We start from the raw sequence: 25540 nt of genomic DNA, 5'->3' as shown, positions 1-25540 counted from the left end.
CTATTGTGGCCCTTAATGTGTATAAGAAATATTTAAAGTCATTTATTTTCTTGTTGTTTTAAAGTTTTAATTCCAGTACAGTTAGCATATAATATTATATTCATTTCATGGGTACAATAGAGTGATTCAACTATTCTATACATTACTCAGTGTTCATCATGATAAGTGCACTCCTTAATCCCTTTTACCTATTTCACCCATCTCCCCACCACCTCCCCTCAGGTAACCAGTTTATTCTCTATAGTTAAGAGTCTGATGTATTCTCTATAGTTAAGAGTCTGATGATGAGTACTGTGAAACGTGTAAACCTGGCGAGTCACAGACCTGTACCCCTGGGGATAAAAACACATTATATGCTTATTTAAAAATTTAAAAATAAAAATTAAAAAAAAAAAAAGAGTCTGTTTCTTGGTTCATCTCTCTCCCTCCCCTGCCCCGCCTTTGCTCATTTGTTTCTCTAAGTCTTCTTTGGAGAAATGTCTGTTCATGTCTTCTGCCCATTTTTAAATTAGATTATTTGTTTTTTGGGTGTTGAGTTTTATAAGTTCTGGGTTTTTTTGTTCTTTTTTTTTTAAGGATTTTATTTATTTGACAGAGAGAGAGACACAGTGGGAGAGGGAATACAAGCAGGAGGAGCAGGAGAGGGTGAAGCAGGCTTCCTGCTGAGCAAGGAGCCTGATGCAGGGCTCAATCCCAGAATCCTGGGGTCATGACCTGAGCCAGAGGCAGACATTAACAACTGAGCCAACCAGGCGCCCCTATAAGTTCTTCATGTATTTTTTATACTAACTCTTTATCACATATGGCATTTCCAAATACCTTCTCCCATTCAATAGGTTGCCTTTTAGTTTTGTTGTTTATTTCTGTTGCTATGCAGAAGCTTTTTTACTTTGATGTAGTCCCAATAGTTTATTTTTGCTTTTATTTCCTTTGCTTCAGAAGATGTAACTAGAAAAATGTTGCTACAGCCAATGTCAGAGAAATTGTTGCCTGAGCTCTCTTCTAAGATTTTTATGGTTTCAGCCTCACATTTAGGTCTTTCATCCACTTTGAATTTGTTTTCATGTGTGGTGAAAGAAAGTGGTCCAATTTCATTCTTTTGCATGTAGCTGTCCAGTTTTCCCAATACTATTTATTGAAGGGAATGTCTTTTTTCCCATTATATATTCAATTCTCCTTTGTTGAAGATTAATTGATTATATAATTGTGGGTTTATTTCTGGGTTTTCTATTGTGTTCCACTGATCTATGTGCCTTTTTTGTGCCGGTACCATACTGTTTTGATTACTACAGCTTTGTAATATACCTTGAAGTCTGGAATTGTGATACCTCCAATTTTGTTTTTCTTCTTCAAGATTGCTCTGGTTATTCAGGATCTATTGTGGTTCCATAAAAGTTTTAGGATTATTTGTTCTAGTTCTGTGAAAAATGCTGTTGATATTTTGATAAGGGTTGTATTAAATCTGTAGATTCCTTTGGGTACTATAGTAAGTCAATTATGTTTTAAATAGGAAAGACCAAGAAGACATAAAGGAGATAAGTTTTCTAAACCTCTCCTGAATCAGTAAAATGATTCTTCAGTAGACTGACAAGTTATTGATATAAGTGTAATACTGAGAGTAATCACTACAAAATCTTTAATTAGAGTTACACTCAAAAATACTATAGATAACTCAAATAGAATTCTAAATAATGTTCAAATAATTCACAGAATGGCAGAAAAGAGGAAGAGATAAATAAAATAACAAAGGAAACAAAATAATATGAAATATTTAAGCCTTATCATACCATTAATTACATTTAAATTATCTAAATACACAATGAAAAGTTAGGAATTGTCAGGGTATACTAGACAATAATCTAAATATATGCTATCTATAAGAACTCACATCAAAATTTTTTTAATTTGAACTTGCATCAAATTTAACTATATAATAGGTTGTAAATAAATGAATAGAAAATTATATACCATGTGAACATTAAAAAATAATAGCAGGAATGACTTTATTAACATCAGAAAAGTAGACATCAGAGCAAAGAATTATATGTCATTACATAATGATAAAAGGACAAATACATCAAGACAGAGAAAATCTAATGTGAATGTTCCAAACAACAAAGCTGCAAAATACGTGAAGAAATAATTGCAAGAGGTAAAAAGGAAATACAGACAAATACACAATTACATTTGGGGATATCTCCACTCCTTCTCAGCAATTGACAACAACAAGAAAGGAAATCATTACCATCAATAGAGAAAATAACATCATCAACCACAGGATCTCAGTGACATTTATAGGCCACTCTACCCAACTAGAGCAGAATATGTATTTCTTCCAAGCTCCTATGGGCCATATACCAAGGTAGACTATATCGTAGGCCATAAAACAAGCCTCAGCTGATTAAAAAGGATTGTAAATCAGAGTTTGTTCCCTGTAAGAATGACCACAATGGAATCTGACTAGAAATTAATAACAGAAATAAAACAGAAAAATCTCCAAACACTTGGAAGCTACACAACACATTTCTTTAGAGAAAATCACAAGGGAAATAAAATATACACTAGATTGAATAAAAATGAAAATTCAACACATTCAGAATTTGTGCTAAACCAGTCCTGAGGGGACAAATTAGAACACTAAATGCTTAAATTAGAAAAGAGGAAAGGTTAAAAAAAGGGGGGGGGTCATCAATAATCTAAGTTCTCACCTGAAGAAACTAGAAAAAGCAGAACACATTAAACCCAAGTCAAGCAAAAGGAAGGACACAATAAAAGTAAGAGCAGAAACCAATGGAATTGGAAACAGAAAAACTAGAGAAAAATCAATGAAACAAAAGCTGCTTCTTTGAAAAGATCAATAAAATTGACAAACTTCTAGCCAAGACTGACAAAAAGGAAAAAAAAGAAACACAAAATGTCAATATTAGGAATGAAATAGAGTATCACAACAGACTGCAAAATGATGAGGAAATAATCTCAATGATTCTACATACATTGATTCACTTTTTTCATTTTATAATACCCTTGAATTCCCAGAATCAACTCTACTAAATATTGGTGCTAATATTATATTATTTATATAATGATTTAATACACTTTTATAAATTATTATTTATAATAAAAAATAATATAATTTCTATAATAAACTGCTCCATTTTATCCACTAATGCCTGTGTGTTTGTGAGAGCTATTTGTAGATTTCATATCATGTCGTTGCCAGATTTTACTATTTGTTGTGATGGCTTCATAAAACAAGTTAGGAGATGTTTCATCTTTTCTTTAAAATTTTGTGAGAAATTTGGGGCGCCTGGGTGGCTCAGTGGGTTAAAGCCTCTGCCTTCGGCTCAGGTCATGATCTCAGGATCCTGGGATCGAGCCCTACATCGGGCTCTCTGCTCTGCAAGGAGCCTGCTTCCCTCTCTCTCTGCCTGCCTCTCTGCCTACTTGTGATCTCTCTCTGTCAAATAAATAAATAAAATCTTTAAAAAAAAAAAAAGAAGTTTAAAAAAATAAAAAATTAAAAAAAATAAAATTTTGTGAGAAACTCCTCCTTAAATGTTTGCTATAAATCTCCAGTTGAGGGGCCCCTGGGTGGCTCAGCTGGTTAAATGTTTGCCTTTGACTCAAGTCATGATCCTGAGATCCAGCCCTGAGTGGGGCGCCCTGCTCAGCCAGAGGCCTGCTTCTTCCTTTCCCTCTGCACTCCCCTTGCTTGTGCTCTCTCTCTAATAAATAAATTTTCAAAATCTTAAAAGAAATAAATCTCAGTTGAATTATCTGAGGCTACAGTTTTATTTGGAGATTGTGGATAATTTATTCATATTCTTAAGAAGATACGAACTATTCTGATTTTCTCTTTAATCTTGTCTCTGGTAATTTTTGTCTTTTGAGCAACTTGACATTTTATCTTATGTGAAATGTATTAGTATAATGTAATTAATAATACTTTTAGTACCCTTTTCATGTTTTTATGATCTTAATAATAACCCTTCTTTCTTGAAACTAGAAATTTTTCTTGATCAGTCTTGCTCCTACAATGTTAATTTTAGTAATTTGTTCAAAGAAACAAACTTCTGTGTTGTTAATTTCCTTTATTCTTTTTCTTTTTTTATTTCATTAACTTATGGTCATATGCTTATTAATTCCTTCCTTCAACTTACCTTGGATGTAATTTACTTGTATTTTTCTTCATTCTTTTTTTTTTTAGTTTTTTTTTTATTTTTTCAGCATAACAGTATTCATTATTTTTGCACCACACCCAGTGCTCCATGCAATCCGTGCCCTCTACAATACCCACCACCTGGTGCCCCCAACCTCCCACCCCCCACCCCTTCAAAATTCTCAGATCGTTTTTCAGAGTCCATAGTCTCTCATGGTTCACCTCCCCTTCCAATTTCCCTCAACTCCCTTCTCCTCTCCATCTCCCCTAGTCCTCCATGCTATTTGTTATGCTCCACAAATAAGTGAAACCATATGATAATTGACTCTCTCTGCTTGACTTATTTCACTCAGCATCATCTCTTCCAATCCCGTCCATGTTGCTACAAAACTTGGGTATTCATCCTTTCTTTTTTCTTTTTCTTTTTTTTTTTTTTTACAGCTTTATAAACATATATTTTTATCCCCAGGGGTACAGGTCTGCGAATCGCCAGGTTTACACACTTCACAGCACTCACCATAGCACATACCCTCCCCAATATCCATAACCCCACCCCCCTCTCCCAACCCCCTCCCCCCATCAACCCTCAGTTTGTTTTGTGAGATTAAGAGTCACTTATGGTTTGTCTCCCTCCCAATCCCATCTGGTTTCATTTATTCTTCTCCTACCCCCTAACCCCCCATGTTGCATCTCCTCTCCCTCATATCAGGGAGATCATATGATAGTTGTCTTTCTCCGATTGACTTATTTTGCTAAGCATGATACCCTCTAGTTCCATCCACGTCGTCGCAAATGACAAGATTTCATTTCTTTTGATGGCTGCATAGTATTCCATTGTGTATATATACCACATCTTCTTTATCCATTCGTCTGTAGATGGACATCTAGGTTCTTTCCATAGTTTGGCTATTGTAGACATTGCTGCTATAAACATTCGGGTGCACGTGCCCCTTCGGATCACTATGTTTGTATCTTTAGGGTAAATACCCAGCAGTGCAATTGCAGGGTCATAGGGTAGTTCTATTTTCAACATTTTGAGGAACCTCCATGCTGTTTTCCAGAGTGGTTGCACCAGCTTGCATTCCCACCAACAGTGTAGGAGGATTCCCCTTTCTCCGCATCCTCGCCAGCATCTGTCATTTCCTGACTTGTTAATTTTAGCCATTCTGACTGGTGTGAGGTGATATCTCATGGTGGTTTTGATTTGTATTTCCCTGATGCCGAGTGATATGGAGCACTTTTTCATGTGTCTGTTGGCCATCTGGATGTCTTCTTTGCAGAAATGTCTGTTCATGTCCTCTGCCCATTTCTTGATTGGATTATTTGTTCTTTGGGTGTTGAGTTTGCTAAGTTCTTTATAGATTTTGGACACTAGCCCTTTATCTGATATGTCATTTGCAAATATCTTCTCCCATTCTGTCAGTTGTCTTTTGGTTTTGTTCACTGTTTCCTTTGCTGTGCAAAAGCTTTTGATCTTGATAAAATCCCAAAAGTTCATTTTTGCCCTTGCTTCCCTTGCCTTTGGTGATGTTCCTAGGAAGATGTTGCTGCGGCTGACGTCGAAGAGGTTGCTGCCTGTGTTCTCCTCGAGGATTTTGATGGATTCCTTTCTCACATTGAGATCCTTCATCCATTTTGAGTCTATTTTCGTGTGTGGTGTAAGGAAATGATCCAATTTCATTTTTCTGCATGTGGCTGTCCAATTTTCCCAACACCATTTATTGAAGAGGCTGTCTTTGTTCCATTGGACATTCTTTCCTGCTTTGTCGAAGATGAGTTGACCATAGAGTTGAGGGTCCATTTCTGGGCTCTCTATTCTGTTCCATTGACCTATGTGTCTGTTTTTGTGCCAGTACCATGCTGCCTTGATGATGACGGCTTTGTAATAGAGCTTGAAGTCCGGAATTGTGATGCCACCAACTTTGGCTTTCTTTTTCAATATTCCTTTGGCTATTCGAGGTCTTTTCTGGTTCCATATAAATTTTAGGATGATTTGTTCCATTTCTTTGAAAAAAATGGATGGTACTTTGATAGGAATTGCATTAAATGTGTAGATTGCTTTAGGTAGCATAGACATTTTCACAATATTTATTCTTCCAATCCAGGAGCATGGAACATTTTTCCATTTCTTTGTGTCTTCCTCAATTTCTTTCATGAGTATTTTATAGTTTTCTGAATATAGATTCTTAGTCTCTTTGGTTAGGTTTATTCCTAGGTATCTTATAGTTTTGGGTGCAATTGTAAATGGGATGGCCTCCTTAATTTCTCTTTCTTCTGTCTTGTTGTTGGTGTAGAGAAATGCAACTGATTTCTGTGCATTGATTTTATATCCTGACACTTTACTGAATTCCTGTACAAGTTCTAGCAGTTTTGGAGTGGAGTCTTTTGGGTTTTCCACATAGAGTATCATATCATCTGCGAAGAGTGATAGTTTGACTTCTTCTTTGCCGATTTGGATGCCTTTAATTTCCTTTTGTTGTCTGATGGCTGAGGCTAGGACTTCTAGTACTATGTTGAATAGCAGTGGTGATAACGGACATCCCTGCCGTGTTCCTGACCTTAGCGGAAAAGCTTTCAGTTTTTCTCCATTGAGAATGATATTTGCGGTGGGTTTTTCATAGATGGCTTTGATAATATTGAGGTATGTGCCGTCTATCCCTACACTTTGAAGAGTTTTGATCAGGAAGGGATGCTGTACTTTGTCAAATGCTTTTTCAGCATCTATGGAGAGTATCATATGGTTCTTGTTCTTTCTTTTATTAATGTGTTGTATCACATTGATTGATTTGCGGATGTTGAACCAACCTTGCAGCCCTGGAATAAATCCCACTTGGTCGTGGTGAATAATCCTTTTAATGTACTGTTGAATCCTATTGGCTAGTATTTTGGCGAGAATTTTTGCATCTGTGTTCATCAAGGATATTGGTCTGTAGTTCTCTTTTTTGTTGGGATCCTTGTCTGGTTTTGGGATCAAGGTGATGCTGGCCTCATAAAATGAGTTTGGAAGTTTTCCTTCTATTGCTATTTTTTGGAACAGTTTCAGGAGAATAGGAATTAGTTCTTCTTTAAATGTTTGGTAGAATTCCCCCGGGAAGCCATCTGGCCCTGGGCTTTTGTTTGTTTGGAGATTTTTGATGACTGTTTCAATCTCCTTACTGGTTATGGGTCTGTTCAGGCTTTCTATTTCTTCCTGGTTCAGTTGTGGTAGTTTATATGTCTCTAGGAATGCATCCATTTCTTCCAGATTGTCAAATTTGTTGGCGTAGAGTTGCTCATAGTATGTTCTTATAATTGTCTGTATTTCTTTGGTGTTTGTTGTGATCTCTCCTCTTTCATTCATGATTTTATTTATTTGGGTCCTTTCTCTTTTCTTTTTGATAAGTCTGGCCAGGGGTTTATCAATCTTATTAATTCTTTCAAAGAACCAGCTCCTAGTTTCGTTGACTTGTTCTATTGTTTTTTTGGTTTCTATTTCATTGATTTCTGCTCTGATCTTTATGATTTCTCTTCTCCTGCTGGGTTTAGGCTTTCTTTCTTGTTCTTTCTCCAGCTCCTTTAGGTGTAGGGTTAGGTTGTGTACCTGAGACCTTTCTTGTTTCTTGAGAAAGGCTTGTACCGCTATATATTTTCCTCTCAGGACTGCCTTTGTTGTGTCCCACAGATTCTGAACTGTTGTGTTTTCATTATCGTTTGTTTCCATAAATTTTTTCAATTCTTCTTTGATTTCCTGGTTGACCCATTCATTCTTTAGAAGGATGCTGTTTAGTCTCCATGTATTTGGGTTCTTTCCAAATTTCCTCTTGTGATTGAGTTCTAGCTTTAGAGCATTGTGGTCTGAAAATATGCAGGGAATGATCCCAATCTTTTGATACCGGTTGAGACTTGATTTAGGACCAAGAATGTGATCTATTCTGGAGAATGTTCCATGTGCACTAGAGAAGAATGTGTATTCTGTTGCTTTGGGATGAAATGTTCTGAATATATCTGTGATGTCCATCTGGTCCAGTGTGTCATTTAAGGCCTTGATTTCCTTGTTGATCTTTTGCTTGGATGATCTGTCCATTTCAGTGAGGGGAGTGTTAAAATCCCCTACTATTATTGTATTTTTGTCGATGTGTTTCTTTGATTTTGTTATTAATTGGTTTATATAGTTGGCTGCTCCCACGTTAGGGGCATAGATATTTAATATTGTTAGATCTTCTTGTTGGACAGACCCTTTGAGTATGATATAGTGTCCTTCCTCATCTCTTATTATAGTCTTTGGCTTAAATCTAACTGATCTGATATAAGGATTGCCACTCCAGCTTTCTTCTGATGTCCATTAGCATGGTAAATTGTTTTCCACCCCCTCACTTTAAATCTGGAGGTGTCTTCGGGTCTAAAATGAGTTTCTTGTAGGCAGCATATTGATGGGTTTTGGTTTTTTTATCCATTCTGATACCCTGTGTCTTTTGATTGGGGCATTTAGCCCATTTACATTCAGAGTAACTATTGAGAGATATGAATTTAGTGCCATTGTATTGCCTGTAAGGTGACTGTTACTGTGTATTGTCTTTGTTCCTTTCTGATCTACTTCTTTTAGGGTCTCTCTTTGCTTAGAGGACCCCTTTCAATATTTCCTGTAGAGCTGGTTTGGTATTTGCAAATTCTTTCAGTTTTTGTTTGTCCTGGAAGCTTTTAATCTCTCCTTCTATTTTCAATGATAGCCTAGCTGGATATAATATTCTTGGCTGCATGTTTTTCTCATTTAGTGCTCTGAATATATCATGCCAGTTCTTTCTGGCCTGCCAGGTCTCTGTGAATAAGTCCACTGTCAATCTAATATTTTTACAATTGTATGTTACAGACTTCCTTTCCTGGACTGCTTTCAGGATTTTCTCTTTGTCGCCAAGACTTGTAAATTTTACTATTAGATGATGGGGTGTGGACCTATTCTTATTGATTTTGAGGGGGGTTCTCTTCACTTCCTGGATTTTGATGCTTTTTCTCTTTGCTGTATTAGGGAAATTCTTATGATTCACTCCAATTCACCTTCTGCCCCCTTCTCTTTTTCTTCTTCTTCTGGAATCCCAATTATTCTAATATTATTTCATCTTATGGTAATACTATCTCTTGAATTCTCCTCGTGGTCCAGTAGTTGTTTGTCTCTCTTTTGTTTAGCTTCTTTATTCTCTGTCATTTGGTCTTCTATATCACTAATTCTCTCTTCTGTCTCATTTATCCTAGCAGTAAGAGCCTCCATTTTATTGCACCTCATTAATAGCTTTTTTTATTTCAACTTGGTTAGATTTTAGTTCTTTTATTTCTTCAGAAAGGGCTTTTATTTCTTCAGACAAGGTTTCTCTAATATCTTCCATGCCTTTTTCGAGCCCAGCTAGAACCTTGAGAATTGTCATTCTGAACTCTAGATCTGACATATTACCAATGTCCATATGATTAGATCTGATTTGGTACTACCTCTTGTTCTTTTTTTTGTGTATGTGGTGAGTTTTTTCACCTCATCATTTTGTCCAGATAAGAATATATGAAGGAGCAAATAAAATATTAAAAGGATAGCAAAGACCCCAGGAAAATGTGCTTTAACCAAATCAGAAGAGACCCCAAATGGTGGTGGGAGGGGGGAAGGGGATAAAAAGTTCAGAAAAAAAAATTTGAAAAATAAACAAATAAGGAAAAAACATAAAAAAGAAAAATATATATATATATATATATTAGACTGGTGACTAGAACAGGGTCACTCACTTAATTTGGGAAGTATTTTGATCTCTCAGAAGAAACTACCTCCCAACATTTTAAAGAATGGAAAACATATATAAGGGTAAACACAATGAAGGGATGGAATACGACTATAAAGATGAAAGAAAAAAAAAATTTTTTTTAATTTCTGAAAAAGGAGTTGATAAGGTAAGTTGGTTGAGAGAATAAAGAAAAAGAAAGTGGAGAGAATTTGCTCAGGCTGGAGACTAGAACAAGCCCGGGGCTAGATTTAGGGTGTATTTTGATCTATTAGAAGTTGTACCCCAAATTTTTTGAAGAAAAAACCCTATGTGTATACAAAAAATAAAGTTAGATACAATGAAGGATAAAATATGACTGTAATAATGAAGGTTCAAAAAAGATGTTTTTTTAAGAAAAGTATTGTTAAGATAAACTAGTTAACGGGCGCCTGGGTGGCTCAGTGGGTAGTTAAAAAACATTGAAAGAGGAAAGGGTAAAAGTTAAAAAAAATTTAACAGAAGAAAAAAAATTAAAAAAATTAATTAACTTTGCAAGACTAAAGAATCATGGGGAGAAAGCGAAGAATTCCATGTTTGCTTTCTCCTCCTCTGGAATTCCGCTGTTCTCCTTGGTAAGTGAACTTGGTCTTGGCTGGATTTCTTGTTGATCTTCTGGGGGAGGGGCCTGTTGTAGTGATTCTCAAATGTCTTTGCCCCAGGCAGAATTGCACCACCCTTACCAGGGGCCAGGCTAAGTAATTCGCTTGGGTTCACCTTCGGGAGCTTTTGTTCCTTGAACACTTTCCATAGAGTTCCAGAGGACGGGAATGAAAATGGCCACCTCCCAATCTCCGGCCCAGAGGAGCCGAGAACCTGTGGCCCCTCTCCTCAGTGCACCCTCAGAGAAAAGCGCTCAATCACTCCTGTCTCCCTGGCCTCCAGCTGCACTCGGAGTTCACCCACCCTGTGACCAAGCGTCTCTGTCTCTGGCACACAGCTCCTCCTGGAGTCTCCGAACCCCACAGATCCCTAAGCTCTTCCAGAGTGGGTCTCCCCAGATCTTGTGGGGACCCCACTGACAGAGCCGTGGCCTGTGCCATGGATTACGGTTCAAGGTAACCCCAAGTTGAGAGCTCACTCCTCGGCTCTGTCTTTGTAGCCAGCTTCCCCACTCTAATACCTGCCAGCTCTGTGACACTCCGACACCCCCAATCCTTCTGTGACCCCGCGGGATCTGGGGTCACGCTGTCCCCGCATGGGATTCACCCCGGTTCAGCCTCTGGAGCGATGTCCCTCAGTGGAGCAGACTTTTAATTTTAGTATATGTGCTGCCGAAGTGAACACTGGAGCAGACTTTTAAAAGTCCTGATTTTGTGCTCTATTGCTCCACCGCTTGCCAGGAGCTGGCCCCTCCCCCCACGGTCTATCTTCCTGTGGCTTTGGATTCACTTCTCCGCCCGTCCTACCTTTCAGAAAGTGGTCAATTTTCTGTTTCTAGAATTGTTGCTCTTCTTTTCTTCGATCTCCTGTTGGATTTGTAGGTGTTCGGAATGGTTTGATAAGCTATCTAGCTGATCTCCTGCTACCTGATGTCATCTCAGCCTCCTACTTCCCCTTCTCCGCCATCTTGACTCCTCTAAATCCTTTTTTTAAAAACCCTTTGATGATATATGCATCTAAACCTATGAATTTCTTTCTAACCACATTAATATCTATATCCCATGGATTTTAATATGTTGTTTATATGTTTAATATTTCATTACTTTTAGTTCAAAATATATTAATTATCCTTATGACTATCTATAACCACATCTTACTTAGAAGTATGTTATTTAATTTCAAAATATTTTGTAGATTTACTATCTCATTTTTATTGATTTCCAACTTAATTCTGGCAATTTTCTAGAGAGCATTTTTAATTTATTTCTAATGTAATAATTACAGTATTTCAGTATTTTTACATTTATAAAAACTTCTTTTACGGAACAGCATTTGTCTCAATGAACATCCATTTGCATGTGAAAAGAAGGTATATTCTGTGGTGTTAGATGTAGTGTTCTATAAATATTAATTAGCTCAAGACTGTTGATACTACTATTCAGATTTGTTGTATTCTTAATGAATTCTTTGTCTAGTTGTTCTATCAATACTGACAGTGTATGGTAAAATTTTCAACTTTGATCATGGATCTATTTTCAATTTAGTTTTGTCCATTTTTGTCATACATATTTTTAAGTTCTGTTATCAGTTATTTTATGTCTGTCTGAGGGGTTGACCCCTTCATCAATAGAAAATGGCATTCATTATCTCTAGTATACACTCGTGTTAGAGTCAATGATGTCAGGTTCTAATACAGCCACTCCAGCTTTCTAATTCCCACAGGTTGCATGATATAACCTTTTCTATGCAAACTATTTCTCCCCAATTGTACTGTGTCTTTATAACATATATCTGTGTTCTTTTAGATATATCATAGTAAGAACCTGCTTTTTTATGCGATCCAACAATACTACTTTTCAGTTGGAGTGTTTAATCCATTGAAACTTAATATAAACATTAATACTACTTGAATTATGATCACCATTTGTTTTTGCCTGTGTAAAATTGGTTAGTTTATTTTTGTTTTTCTCTTTTTTCCTGCATGGCCAGTCTTTCTCTTTCTCTGCATCTCTTTCACACACACATACACATACACATACACGATTAGATTTGCATCAGTTTGGACAATTTGACATATTTATAATATTGTTTTAATTCATACACAAATTATATCCCCATCTTAGAGGGTTTTTTTTTTAAATTTTCTAAAAGATTGTATTTATTTACTTGACAGAGAGACTGAGAGCACACAGATGGGTGGGGGAGCAGCAGAGGGAGAGGGAGAAGCAGGCTCCCTTCTCAGCAGGCTCAATCCCAGGACTCGGGAATCATGACCTGAGCCAAAGGCAGATGCTTAACTGACTGAGCCATCCCATCACCCTTAAAGGTATTTTTATATCCCTCTCAAAAAAGTGTTGTTTTAGTATATAAATATAGAACATATCATGTTAGATTTATCCTTGGAAAGTGCATGATTCTGAAACCACTATGAATTGCGGGTTTTTGGAAGACTTTATTTATTTATTTGAGGGAAAGTGCACATAAGTTGGGGAGGGGAAGAGGGACGACAGAGAGAATCTCAAGCAGACTCCCGCTAAATGCAGAGCCTGACACTGGGCTTGATTTCAGACCCTGAGATTATGACCTGAGCTAAAATCAAGAGTCCAAAGCTTAACTGACTTAGCCACCCAGGGGCCCCTATAAATCGTGTTTTTAATAAAAATTTCACTTTTTAATTTTTTGTTGCTGATATGTAAAACAGCGGCTATTTTATAGTCCTTTTATATCAAGTGACCTTATAAATTTTGCTCTTACATTCTTTTTTTTTTAAATTTTTTTCAGCATAACAGTATTCATTATTTTTGCACCACACCCAGTGCTCCATGCAATCCGTGCCCTCTACAATACCCACCACCTGGTGCCCCCAACCTCCCACCCCCACCCCTTCAAAATTCTCAGATCATTTTTCAGAGTCCATAGTCTCTCATGGTTCACCTCCCCTTCCAATTTCCCTCAACTCCCTTCTCCTCTCCATCTCCCCTTGTCCTCCATGCTATTTGTTATGCTCCACAAATAAGTGAAACCATATGATAATTGACTCTCTCTGCTTGACTTATTTCACTCAGCATAATCTCTTCCAGTCCCATCCATGTTGCTACAAAACTTGGGTATTCATCCTTTCTTTTTTCTTTCTTTTTTTTTTTTTTACAGCTTTATAAACATATATTTTTATCCCCAGGGGTACAGGTCTGCAAATCGCCAGGTTTTGCTCTTACATTCTAATATTTTCCAAATTCTTTTTCATTTTCTATATACATAATGTTATCAAAGAAAAATGACAGATTTGCCTCTTCCTTTCCAAACTTTTGCTTTTTAATTACTATTATTATACAATATGGTATTCCCAGTATAATGTTTGAATCATTTTGATTTCAAGAAAAATTTTTAAGTAATCAACCATGAAGTATTATACTTTCTGTTCTTCTAAGCTATTCTATCAGACTAAAAATGTTCCCCTTCTATTCCTAATTTAAGAGATATTTCATCATGCAGGGGTGGGGGTAGATCTGGGTGGTTCAGTTGGTTAAGCCTCTGCCTTTGGTTCAGATCATGATACCAGGGTCCTGGAATCGAGCCCCAGAGCCCCAGAGCCCCAGAGCAGGCTCCCTGCTCAGCAGGGGGCCTGCTTCTCCCCCCGTCTGTGTTCTCTCTCTCCCTGTCAAATAAATAAATAAAATCCTCTAAAAAGAGAGAAAGAGATTTCATCATCAATTGCTATTAAAATTTTTTAAATGTTTAACTACTCAAAGTTTTATACCTACTTACTCTGCACAATGTATATAATTTATAATTGCTGATAACTTTATCAAAACTTCATAGTTACTGTATTTCTCTTTGAATGTGTAGTAGGACATCAGTGGCTTTAACCTGAGCTTCCCTGGCAACTAATGAAGTTGAGTACATTTTCATATATTTATTGGCCATTGATACATCCTCTTTTGTTAAGTGTCTGTTCAAACCATTGGGTGCTTTTTTAATTGGGTTGATCTTTCTCTTACAGATTTGTAAACATTTTCAAAATATTTCATATATTATCCTTCATCAGACATATGTATTGTGAATACTTGCTCCCACATTACATCTTTTTATTCCTTTATGATCAAAAATTCTAGATTGTAATAAATTTCAAATTATATTTCTCCTTTATAATTTTTACTTTCTATAGCTCATTTCAGATGTATCGAAGACCTTCTCCTCTGCTTTCTTCTAAAATCTTTATTCTTTTACTTTTCACATTTATATATGCAACCAATTGTACTGATTGTATAAGGTATGAAAGAAGAGTCAAGGTTAATTTTCAGCTATATGCTAAATCACCCGGGCACAATTTACTGAAAATAACATTGTTTATTCAGTTGGCTGCAATGTTGCCTATGTAATAATCAAGCAACTGCATAAGAATATCCATAATTCTGTTCCTGGTGTAACTATATCCTTTCTTACTATTTCCTTGTATCTTGTATCCTATATTGGACATATGGTCTCTTAGTTTTGTACTTTTCCTTCAAGATTACCTTAGCTATTACTTACTCTGAATTTTCATTGATTTTTATGATCAGATCATCACTTCCTGATAAAACAAACAATGGAATTTAAACACCTTTGGGCTAAATTTATAGATTTACTGAATTTGTAGAATTTATAGTTTGACAACATCATGATATTTGAATCGAACAATCATGTAGCATGGTGTATTCCTCCTTTAATTTCCCTCAGTTTTCTTTTAGATTTATGCCTAGATTTTGAAGTTTTTACTACAATTACTTTTTAAAATTTCTGATTCTATTTGTATTTGCTAATATATGGAAAACACAATTGATTTTTTTGTATTTTTATAACTTCATTAAATTCAATATTTTATTTGCATATTACTTTGTATTTTCTATGGTATCAGTTACTATGAAAATCATTTCCCATTATAAAACCTATGTGTATATATTGAGCTTTCATTTCTATCTCCTTTATCAAGGGACAGCATCAAAATAATTCTTTTTTAATTAACCACAATTGGGGCACCTGGGTGGCTCAGTCATCAAGAGTCTGCCTTCAGCTCAGGGCATGATCCCAGGGTCCTGGGATTGAGTCTCACATCAGGCTCCCTGCTCAGCCAGAGCCGCCTTCTTCCTCTCCCACTACCCCTGTTTGTGTTCCCTCTCTTGCTGTGTCTTTCTCTGTCAAATAAATAAATAAAATCTTTAAAATAATAATAACAAAAAAATTAAATTAAATTAAATTAACCACAATTATCAGGCGACCAGATTAAAACCAACTTGTATGTCCAACTTACTTTCTGTATTAACTTTCCTTCACTTTTGGATAGACTTCTTTACTCACTTGTCAGTTCCATAATGCTTTCTAGATACTGTAAAAAGTGTTACCATACTTTCAGTTAATTTTAACTAAAGGGTAGGTCTGAATAACTAGCCCACCAATAATATGAAATGGAAACTCACCAAATTTATGTTTAATTAAAATGTTAGGATTCTTACTTGTGCCCAAGATGGAATCAAAAGGACTAGGTTTACTCTCTCAACTCAAACAACTAAAAAATTGACAAATAATGACAAAATTTAAAGAATTTTAAATCACTGAGGAATAGGAAGCTCAAGAAGTGGGACTGGAAGAAATTATGCTGAGTGAAATAAATCAAGCAGAGAGAGTCAATTATGATGGTTTCGCATGTGTGGAGCATAAGGAATAACAGAGAGGACATGGAGAGATGGAGAGGAGGGAGTTGGGGGAAATTAGAGGGGGAGAAGAACCATGAGAGACTGTGGACTCTGAAAAACAATCTGAGAGTTCTGGAGGGGCGGTGGGTGGGAGGTTGGGTGAGCTTGGTGGTGGGTATTATGGAGGGCACATATTGCATGGAGCACTAGGTGTGGTGCATAAACAATGAATTCTGGAACACTGAAAATAAATTTAAAAAATAAATAAAAAATAAGAAGTGACTCCCAAGAAAAGAAAAACTAACAAGGTAAAGCCTACATTTGCCCCTAGTAACTGCCTGCAGAGATTTTCCAAGCTGCCATGCAGGGAGGGAAAAGCCAACAAAGCTTGGAGGTTTCTATGAGATGCAGAGACAAAGTTAAGATGTCAGTTTTTACCAATTTTATCTATAGATTTAAGGCAATTCAAATCCAAATCCTAGCAAGTTATTTTATGGGTCCTGACAGACTGATTCTAAAGTTTTCATGGAAAGGCAAAAGACCCAGAAAAGCCAGCACAACATTGAAGAAAGACAAATTTGGAGAACTTACACTACCCAACTTCAAGACTTTCTATCAAGCTATAGTAACCAAGACAGTGTGGTATTGGTGAAAGAAGAGACAAATAGATCAATGGAACCAAATAAAGGGCCCATAAATAGACTGACACAAGTACATAACTGATCTTTGATAAGGGAATAAATACAATTCAATGGGGAAGAAGCAATGAGGGAACAAATGAACACACAAAAAGATGAATCTAGACACAGATCTGACACCTTTCATAAACATAGCTCAAAATGGATCCCATACCAGATGCAAAATGCAAAAGTACACAACTCCCAGAAGATAACATATGAGAAAATCTAGGTGACATAGGGCTTTGTGATGACTTTTCACATACAACACCAAAAGCATGATCTATGAAAGAAAAAACTTAATGGACTTTATCAAAATTAAAAACTGGGGGCTCCTAGGTGGCTCAGTCAGTTAAGTGGACAACTCTTGATTTCAGCTCAGGTCATGATCTAAGGGTCCTAGGATCGAGCCCCATGTCAGGCTCCATGCTCAGCAGGAAGTCTGCTTGAGGATCCTCTCTCTCTCTCCCTCTATCCCTCTCCCACTCTCTCTCTCTAAAATAAATAGATAAATCTTTAAAATTAATTTAATTAAAAACTGCTCCTCTGTGAAAAAACACTTTTTTAAAAAAAGATTTTATTTATTTGAAAGAGTGAGAGGGAGAGCACAAAAGCAGAGGGGGAGAAGGAGAAGCAGACTCCCTAGTGAACAGAGTCAGATGGATGTGGGGCTCGATCCCAGGACCCTGGGATCATGACCTGAGCCAAAGGCAGACACTTAACTGACTGAGCCACCCAGGTACCCCTATGAAAAACACTTTTAAGAGAATGAGAAAAAAAAAACTATGGATTAGGAGAATATATTTGTAAAATACATATCTGATGAAGGGCTTATATCCAATATATACAAAGAATTCTTAAGAGACAACAGTAAGAAAACAGAGGACTGACATCCAATAAAATGGCTGAATAAAATACTGTCCTCTCATATTCCCTCTGAACAATAATTTGGCATCCATCTGTGGACAAAAATGCCTTCGTGGTAGTTTTGGGATCCAGGTAGGAGACTGTGAAACCCTGCTGCAGTCGAAGACTTAGCAGAGCTGTTTAAAGAACATAGGCCAACACCCCGGAAGCTGACTCACAAATCCTGATCCCAGCTGCAGACCAGGAGAAAGCTCTGATCTCTAAGGACTTACCTACAGCCCCACTTGGCTTGGTCCTGTTACCACTGCCATGTATCAAGGAGCCCTGAAAGAGTCACACCCACTCATGCATAGGGTAACAGTCATACAGAATTTGGTCCTGGCTCTGCACCCAGAAATGGGCCCAAGAACTAGCTCCAGCTCTTACCAGCCCTGTAAGTGGATTCCAGCCCATCCCAGCCATAGTTCACAAACATTCCTGCTGTCACAAAGACCCTGCAGGAGACACTCCTGCCTGTGCCCCGAGAGTTTTTCAAAGGGTTCTATATTTGGTTCCAGATCCCTCATAGGCACAGTCTGTCAGCAGTCCTAAGGGTCCAGAATCCCAGTGGGAAACACTCCTGTCTGCATCCCCAGAGATCATAAATAATCTACAAATTTAATGCAATCCCTATCAAATCTTAATGGCATTTTTCATGGAAGTAGAAAAAAATTCTAAAATTCAGATGGAACAAACAAATAGCCAAATCAATTTTGAGAAAGAAGAATAAAGCTGGAGGCATCATACTTCCTGATTTCAAAACATATTACAAAGCTACAATAGTTAAAACAGTTTGGTACTGTCATAGAGACAGACATATAGACTGATGGAACAAAATAGAGAGCTCATAAATAATCCATGCATATATATGGTCAACTGATCTTCAACAAGGGTGCTAAAAATACATGATGGGTAAAAGTAGCATCTTCAACAAATGGTTTGAGAAAACTGTACATCCCCATGCAGAAGGATGAACTTGGACTCTTATCTTATACCATACACAAAAATCAATTCAAAATGGATTAAAGACTTAAATTTAATATAACCAGTAACTGTAAAATTCCTAGTAGAAAATAGGGAAAGCTTAGCGATATTGCTCTTGGCAATGATTTCATGGATATGACATTAAAAGTACAGGTAACAAAAGCAAAAATAGAAAAGCAGGACACTACATCAAGCCAAAAATCTGTACAGTATAGGATACAATCAACAGAATGAAAAGGCAACCTTTGGAATGGTTTGTAAATACATTGTAAATATATTCATGATATATTGTAAATGTAAATATACATTTATATATACAATAAATATACAATATATTATATATACAATAATATATATATAATATATATATACAAAATATATAATAAATATATATTGTATATGTAAATATACATTTATATATAGTATATATAAATATACGTTTATATATACAATAAATATACAATATATTGTATATATACAAAATATACAATAAATATATATTGTATATGTAAATATAATATAAATGTATTTACAAACCATATACTGATAATCAATCTCCAAAATAGATAAGGACACCTATAATTCAACAGCAAAAAACAAACAAAGAAACAAACAAAAAACAATTAACAACTTGATTTTTAAATGGGCTAAGGAATGAATAGACATTTCTCCAAAGAGTACATACAAATGGCCAACAGGTACATGAAAAAATTTCAACATCACTAATTATCAAGGAAATAACAATCAAAACCACAGTGATATACCATCTCACATCTGTCGGGAGAACTACTGTCAAAAAAAAAAAAAAAGACAAGTGTTAGTGAGGATGTGAAGAAAGTAGAACCCTTGCAAATTGTTGGTAGGAATGCAAAATGGTATAACCACTATGGAAAACAGTAGAGAGGTTCCTCAGATAAATAGAAATAGAACTACTGTGTGATCCAGCAATCCCACTTCTGTATATTTATCCAAAAGAACTGAAATTAGGATTGCGAAGAGATAATTGTGTTGCAGATATTGTTGCAGCACTATTTACAACAGCTAAGGTATGAATAGCCTGTTCACAATTAGCTAAGCAACCTAAGCGTCCACTGACAGATCAATGGATAGTATATGTGCTGCCGAAGCGAGCACTGACAGATCAATGGATAAAGAAAATGTGGTATACAGGGTATTATGGTATGTGAAATAAATCAGACAGAGAAAGATAAACACTATATGATCTCACTTATATGTGAAATCTAAAAAAATCAAACTCATAGAAAAAGATCAGATTTATGGTTACCAGAAGGTGAAGGATGCATGCATAATGTTAATTCTGGTGATAGTTTCACAAGTGCATAAACTCTCAAACTCCTCAAACTGTACACTTTAAATAATGCATTTCAATGCACATCAATTATATCTCAATAATTTTAAATAATAAAAGATAAAAATTCCCCACAAAGAATAAAATCTGTAGGATCTTACCTCTAGTAACGATCCACAGGACTACTCAAAAGAATTTTTAACAATACAAATAAAATTTTTGAATGCCCGTCTCTAACTCAGTCAGAAAACTATTATCAGAATGACATCTTATGCTCTTCTAGTTAATGCATTTACCTCCACACAACATGTATACATTTTTCACAGAAATTAGAATCATTACTCTATATGTTCTGCAATGTTGCTTTTTCATTCAAGGTTTGGAAAGACAAAATCTGCTGCACTCATTCTAATGAACATACAGCATTAAATTATATGTATGCACTTCATTTTATGATATTCTGTTGCTGGACCTGAATGGGAATTTAAAGACATCGTTGTACATGTATCTTCAAGTGCTGATTTATTTCTTTAAAAAAAAAAACCTTCTAAATTGCAGATTATCAACAAAGTATTAACTTTTTCATTCAACAAACAACTACTGAACTCTATGCCCAGAACTAATACACAGAAAAGAATAATATGTAGTCAGTATTCAAAAATCCATTGTATTTTAAGAAAAGAGACAGCTGGGTGAATAGGTAGTCACAATGAAGTAAGGTAAATACTTTCAGAACCAACACAGGAGGACTGTGATAAACAGGAATACCCAGCCTTGAGGGAGGAGCATAAATTCTTGTGTTTTTCTCTCCAAATTTACATACATGTCAGCAGAGTTGGCACCTACTCTTCTAAGTCCTTCTCTTTCCCCCAAGGCATGCCTTGAATAGAGCTCTTGAATAGTGATGCCTCAATTAGAGCGGCTGGTCAATGGACTGGTTGTTTGGCACAGTATCCTATATCCTACTGGTCTACTGGTTGAGCCCAACCCCATCTAGGGAGGACAATAAAGACCTGTGTGCAGTCACACTGAAGAGAGAGTTCTGGACTCAGAATCCACTGCCAACGTGTTTCAGGAGCCATGAAGTCCCTACTGTTCACTCTTGGAAGCTTCATGCTCCTGGCCCAATTGGTTTCAGGTAAACAGAAATTTGCAGGAAAAGTCCAGGAAGGGTCCTGGAAATGGAATCCCTATTAGCAAACATCTATGGGAGTGGGGGCAGAGTTCTCACTGGTAGGGTGTGCTAAGGTTTGCCCTACTTCTTCGGAACATCTCTGTTATACGAGACCTCTTACAACAGCGCAATGTCTATGGTTGGCAGTTAAGGAGAATAATGGGAATCCAAATGCAGAGATGGTCCTGTTGTTCCAAAGCCCCCTCTATCTTAACACTCAGGGCCAGCACAAGCCAGCCCTGCCTCACTTTACTTTATATGGCACCAAGTATTACTCCTGAAGTAACAATTCTACAATATTACTTCTTCCAATTTTCTTGGTCTTACAGAGATCTCCCAATTTTTTACTCTTGGACGTGATTAACAGGACAGCAGAGACTGTTTCTAAATATCTACAGGACTGTAAGGTGGAAAAGGAGAGAAACATATTCTGATAAGCATGGGGGAAAGATTCAAGACTGATGGAAATCCTACATCAGATTTCAGCTCTCTATGTATAACATTCCTTCCTTTTAATTAATTCTATAATTTATATTTACAAAATTAAGACAAGAACACTGGGAACATTTTAGAAATAAAGAAACTGGCCACCATTCCATCACTACTCACATTTTTAAAAGTTGTTAACAACTGATATATGAGTTTATAATCTGCCCTTTTTAACTTAAGGTTGTAGCAGGTAAACTTTCATTCCTAATGCCTTAGTTACTTTAATTTTTTTTTCAATTTTTTAATTTTTTAATAAACATATAATGTAAGTTACTTTTAATTTTTATTGATTTATTGGGAGCACAGAATTTTCATTTTCATGTTGTCAAATCTATTGGCATTTCCTTTGCATTCTTCCATTAGCTTAGAAAGTTCTCTATGGTGAGGACTGTTTGTGTACCATGCTTACTGCGTTGTCTTATTTTTAATTCCAGTATAGTTAATATACAATGTTATATTAGTTTTGGGCATACAATACAGTGAATGAACAATTCTATATACTGCTCAGTGTTCATCATAATTGTACCCTTTAATTTCCATCACCTATTTCACCCATTCTGCTACCCTCACTCCCCCTCTGGTAACCATCAGGTTGTTCTGTCTTTTGATTTGTCTCTCTCTTTTCCTCCCTTTGTTAATTTGTTTTGTTTCTTAGATTCCACATATGAGTGAGATCATATGGTATTTGTCTTTATCCAAATGGCTCATTTCAATTAGCACTGTACTCTCTAGATACATCCATGTCTTCTAATGGCACAAAATGAATGAAGAACTCACTTTTAGACGTAGAGTTTCCTAACAAAGAATTGTATAACACTACAGTCTGCCCCTAGAAAAAGTATTTTAGGTTCTCTAGAATTTGTAGAACTGTTCAAATTGATGGTGGATAAGAGGAAATTAATAACAGTAGGAAGGCTGCTTCAGAAGATGTTCAGATCTATTGCATCCTTGAAGTTCTATGAGTTTAGATGGTTGATTTTGCTCTCTGTCTCTGGGACACTGATGATATACACCACATACTTGCATGGTGTACTCTTTCTAAATTAAAGGACCAGAGAAAATTCCTCACTTCCCTTTCTAGATAAGCACAGGCAATTCAGGATTATTCTGCAACATTATCCAAGGTTAACCCAAGATCTCTCTAGTTTAGAGAGATGCAAGCCTTTGAAAGGACATTTGGAAGGAAGCATCAACAAAACATCAGGGCTCAAGGTAGATTAGAATGAAAAGGAGGGAAACTTGATCTGAGGTTTCCATCCACTTGCCCCAGCCAAAGAAAGCAGAAGAACATTTAGATGTTATATCTATGGAGATATCTGGGATGGAGAGAAAGAAGACGACCATGGAGAGAGGGGCTAGAGAGACAGTTTAAGATCAGAGACCATTCTAGAAACTCCTTACAGACACAAAAGAATAAAAAGAAGAGATAAAGTAAGAAAAATCATGCAAACAAAGAAGTCAAGCAATCTTTTCCTATCTCAGAAATAGCAGGTTCTTCCTCTACTCTTTGCCTTCACATTATGCTATCACTTATTTGAACACTCTTCTAGATCTTCACATAGCAAGATCCCTTCCATCCATCCTTCTGTCTAGACTTGAACATCATTTCCTAAGAAATAATTTCCTCAACAACCCCACTGTTATTTTAATCCTAATTTTAGGAGTAACAGGCCCATTCAGATAGCCCCACATCTATATATGTGACTACATGTATATAAACATTATGTATGTAAAATCTCATTTAATCCTTGGAGGAGAATTAAGCAGCTGATAAAAGAGAACAGTGGTGGTAACAGTCAGAAATCAAAAATGACTGTTTCATTTGCTTACTCTCTACTACATTCCATTATGTTTTTAATTTGCTGCACTTATTGCAACTTGCAGTTATTTTGTTTATTCATTTTCGTGTTTATTTTCTTCCCCCCTCACCTCCCATATAAGCTTCTCAGATCTTATCTTCCTGTTCATTGTTTTATTTCCATCATTCTTGCAGAGTTCTTAACATGGTAGGCACCCATTATATGTGTTGATTAAATAGGGGAACAAGCTGAGAAACACAGAGCCCGATAAAAAGAGTTCTAATATCTCTTCAGGGCTTTCTATGTGCTACACCATGTGATGAGAAAATGTTTTAGATATGCATGTAATATGTAGGCACGCCTTGCAGAATGGCTCTCTAATGAATATATTCCTAGTAGGATGGCTTTTGGGTTATTCTTAAAAAGTTGTAGATTGAATTTATATCTCAATATTATATAGGTATGGATACATAGATATTCATGTATATATGGGAAATTATATTACATTTGAAAAGACAATATATAAGACAAATCCAGTTACATTTCACATGCAATTTGTAGGACCTCACAAATATGTAAAGATATTCTGAAAATCTGACCAAGTGCCAACAAAAGCCATGTGCATTTGGGTGATAGTAAGAAGCATTACAGTGAAGATTTGAGCATTTTCTATTAGTCATTTTTTTTACTTTTCTTTAGGTGATTTATGTGTGTTTAATTTCCATTTTATGAAACTGGTTAGGGCTTTTATACTTATTAGAAATAATGTGTTACATATATTTTCCCAATCAAACAATGGGGAATAGATACCTGGTGAGTGTTTATATTCAGAATTTTGATTTCAGAAAGGCTCAAACATACATCAAAATTTTATTGTGTATATTTTTATAAAATCTCATTTAATCCTCAGAGCAGGTCTGAGGATTAGGAAAAATATAACAACACCACTGGTAAGGGACTTGATAATCAGTGCACAATAAACTATTGTTATTTCTATCTTTTTGTGATAGGTCCCTGGTTTTAAAAAATCTATATAATTCCTTTATGCAGGTAGTTGGTATGTGAGAAAATGTGCAAACAGAACTGGAAATTGCAGGTCGATGTGCAGAGTGGGAGAGACGGTGACACAGCCTCCTACTGGGATGTGCCCCAAAGAAAAACTGTGCTGCATCCTATCTAGCCAAGATTTTAATCATGCTGTCTGTGTGGAAACCTCAAAGACGACAACCGTGACACATACTTCAGAAACTCGAATGAGTGTCTTTAAATGAACATTCCTGCCTGTCTCCTGACCTGGGATCCTTGCTTCATTAAATCAAAGGGCTTTATTCTGGTGTCACTCTTCTTGCTATACCCCTTTCTCTCATGCCTCCACGTAAAAATGTCTGGAAGGGCATCACATTTCCTTAGCACCAGCAGTGCCAGGGGAGGAATGCAAATAAGGTAGAGGCCAGACACAAGTGAGGTTTGTTCCAAAACACCCATTAGAGACTGATGGATGGAAGTGATGGCATCACTGAAAACAGTTCCCAGCCTGCAAGCTCACAGTCTGCCCATAGCAGTGATTACCAAACGTTAAAGCACATCAGAAACACCTGAGAGACTGGTAAAACACATTTCTGGGCCTCATCCCCAGTTTCTGATTCTGTGGTAGAGCCTGAGGAATTAGCCTTACTCACAAATTCTAAGTGATGCCAATGGTTCTGATCCAGGGACCATACTTTGAGAACCAATGGCCCATAATATGGAACGTCTGAAGGCTTCCCCTTTAGATTGAGGGCAAAATCATATGTATTTTTGAAGTGGTTTCTGATACACAAGCATTCCTAGAGTGCTAAGGTAATCATTTTCTTATTAGATTTCCTACAACAACCTCAGAATGTAGGTACTGTGACCTCACTTCAGAGAAGAAGAAACTTGATGTATAAGCATTAGAACTGGGACAGATTTAATTGACTACTGGAAACATTCTGGCAGTAAACCTTGATGTTGTCCAA

At 36.3% G+C, this 25540-nt stretch overlaps 1 protein-coding gene across 1 annotated transcript; it reads left to right on the top strand.

Moving 5' to 3' along the window:
* Positions 1-21161: 21161 nt before the first annotated feature.
* DEFB126 (defensin beta 126) lies at positions 21162-24990 on the top strand. The gene is given in 4 exon segments (XM_047744174.1): positions 21162-21219; positions 24594-24801; positions 24803-24854; positions 24856-24990. Coding segments are annotated over 4 exon segments (453 nt in total).
* The last annotated feature ends 550 nt before the right edge of the window (positions 24991-25540 follow it).

The sequence above is a fragment of the Lutra lutra genome, chromosome 9 (genome assembly GCF_902655055.1).
Source record: "Lutra lutra chromosome 9, mLutLut1.2, whole genome shotgun sequence".
Classification (NCBI taxonomy): Eukaryota; Metazoa; Chordata; class Mammalia; order Carnivora; family Mustelidae; genus Lutra; species Lutra lutra.
Note: the sequence above shows the minus strand (reverse complement) of the source record. Positions and strands in the feature narration are given on the sequence as shown.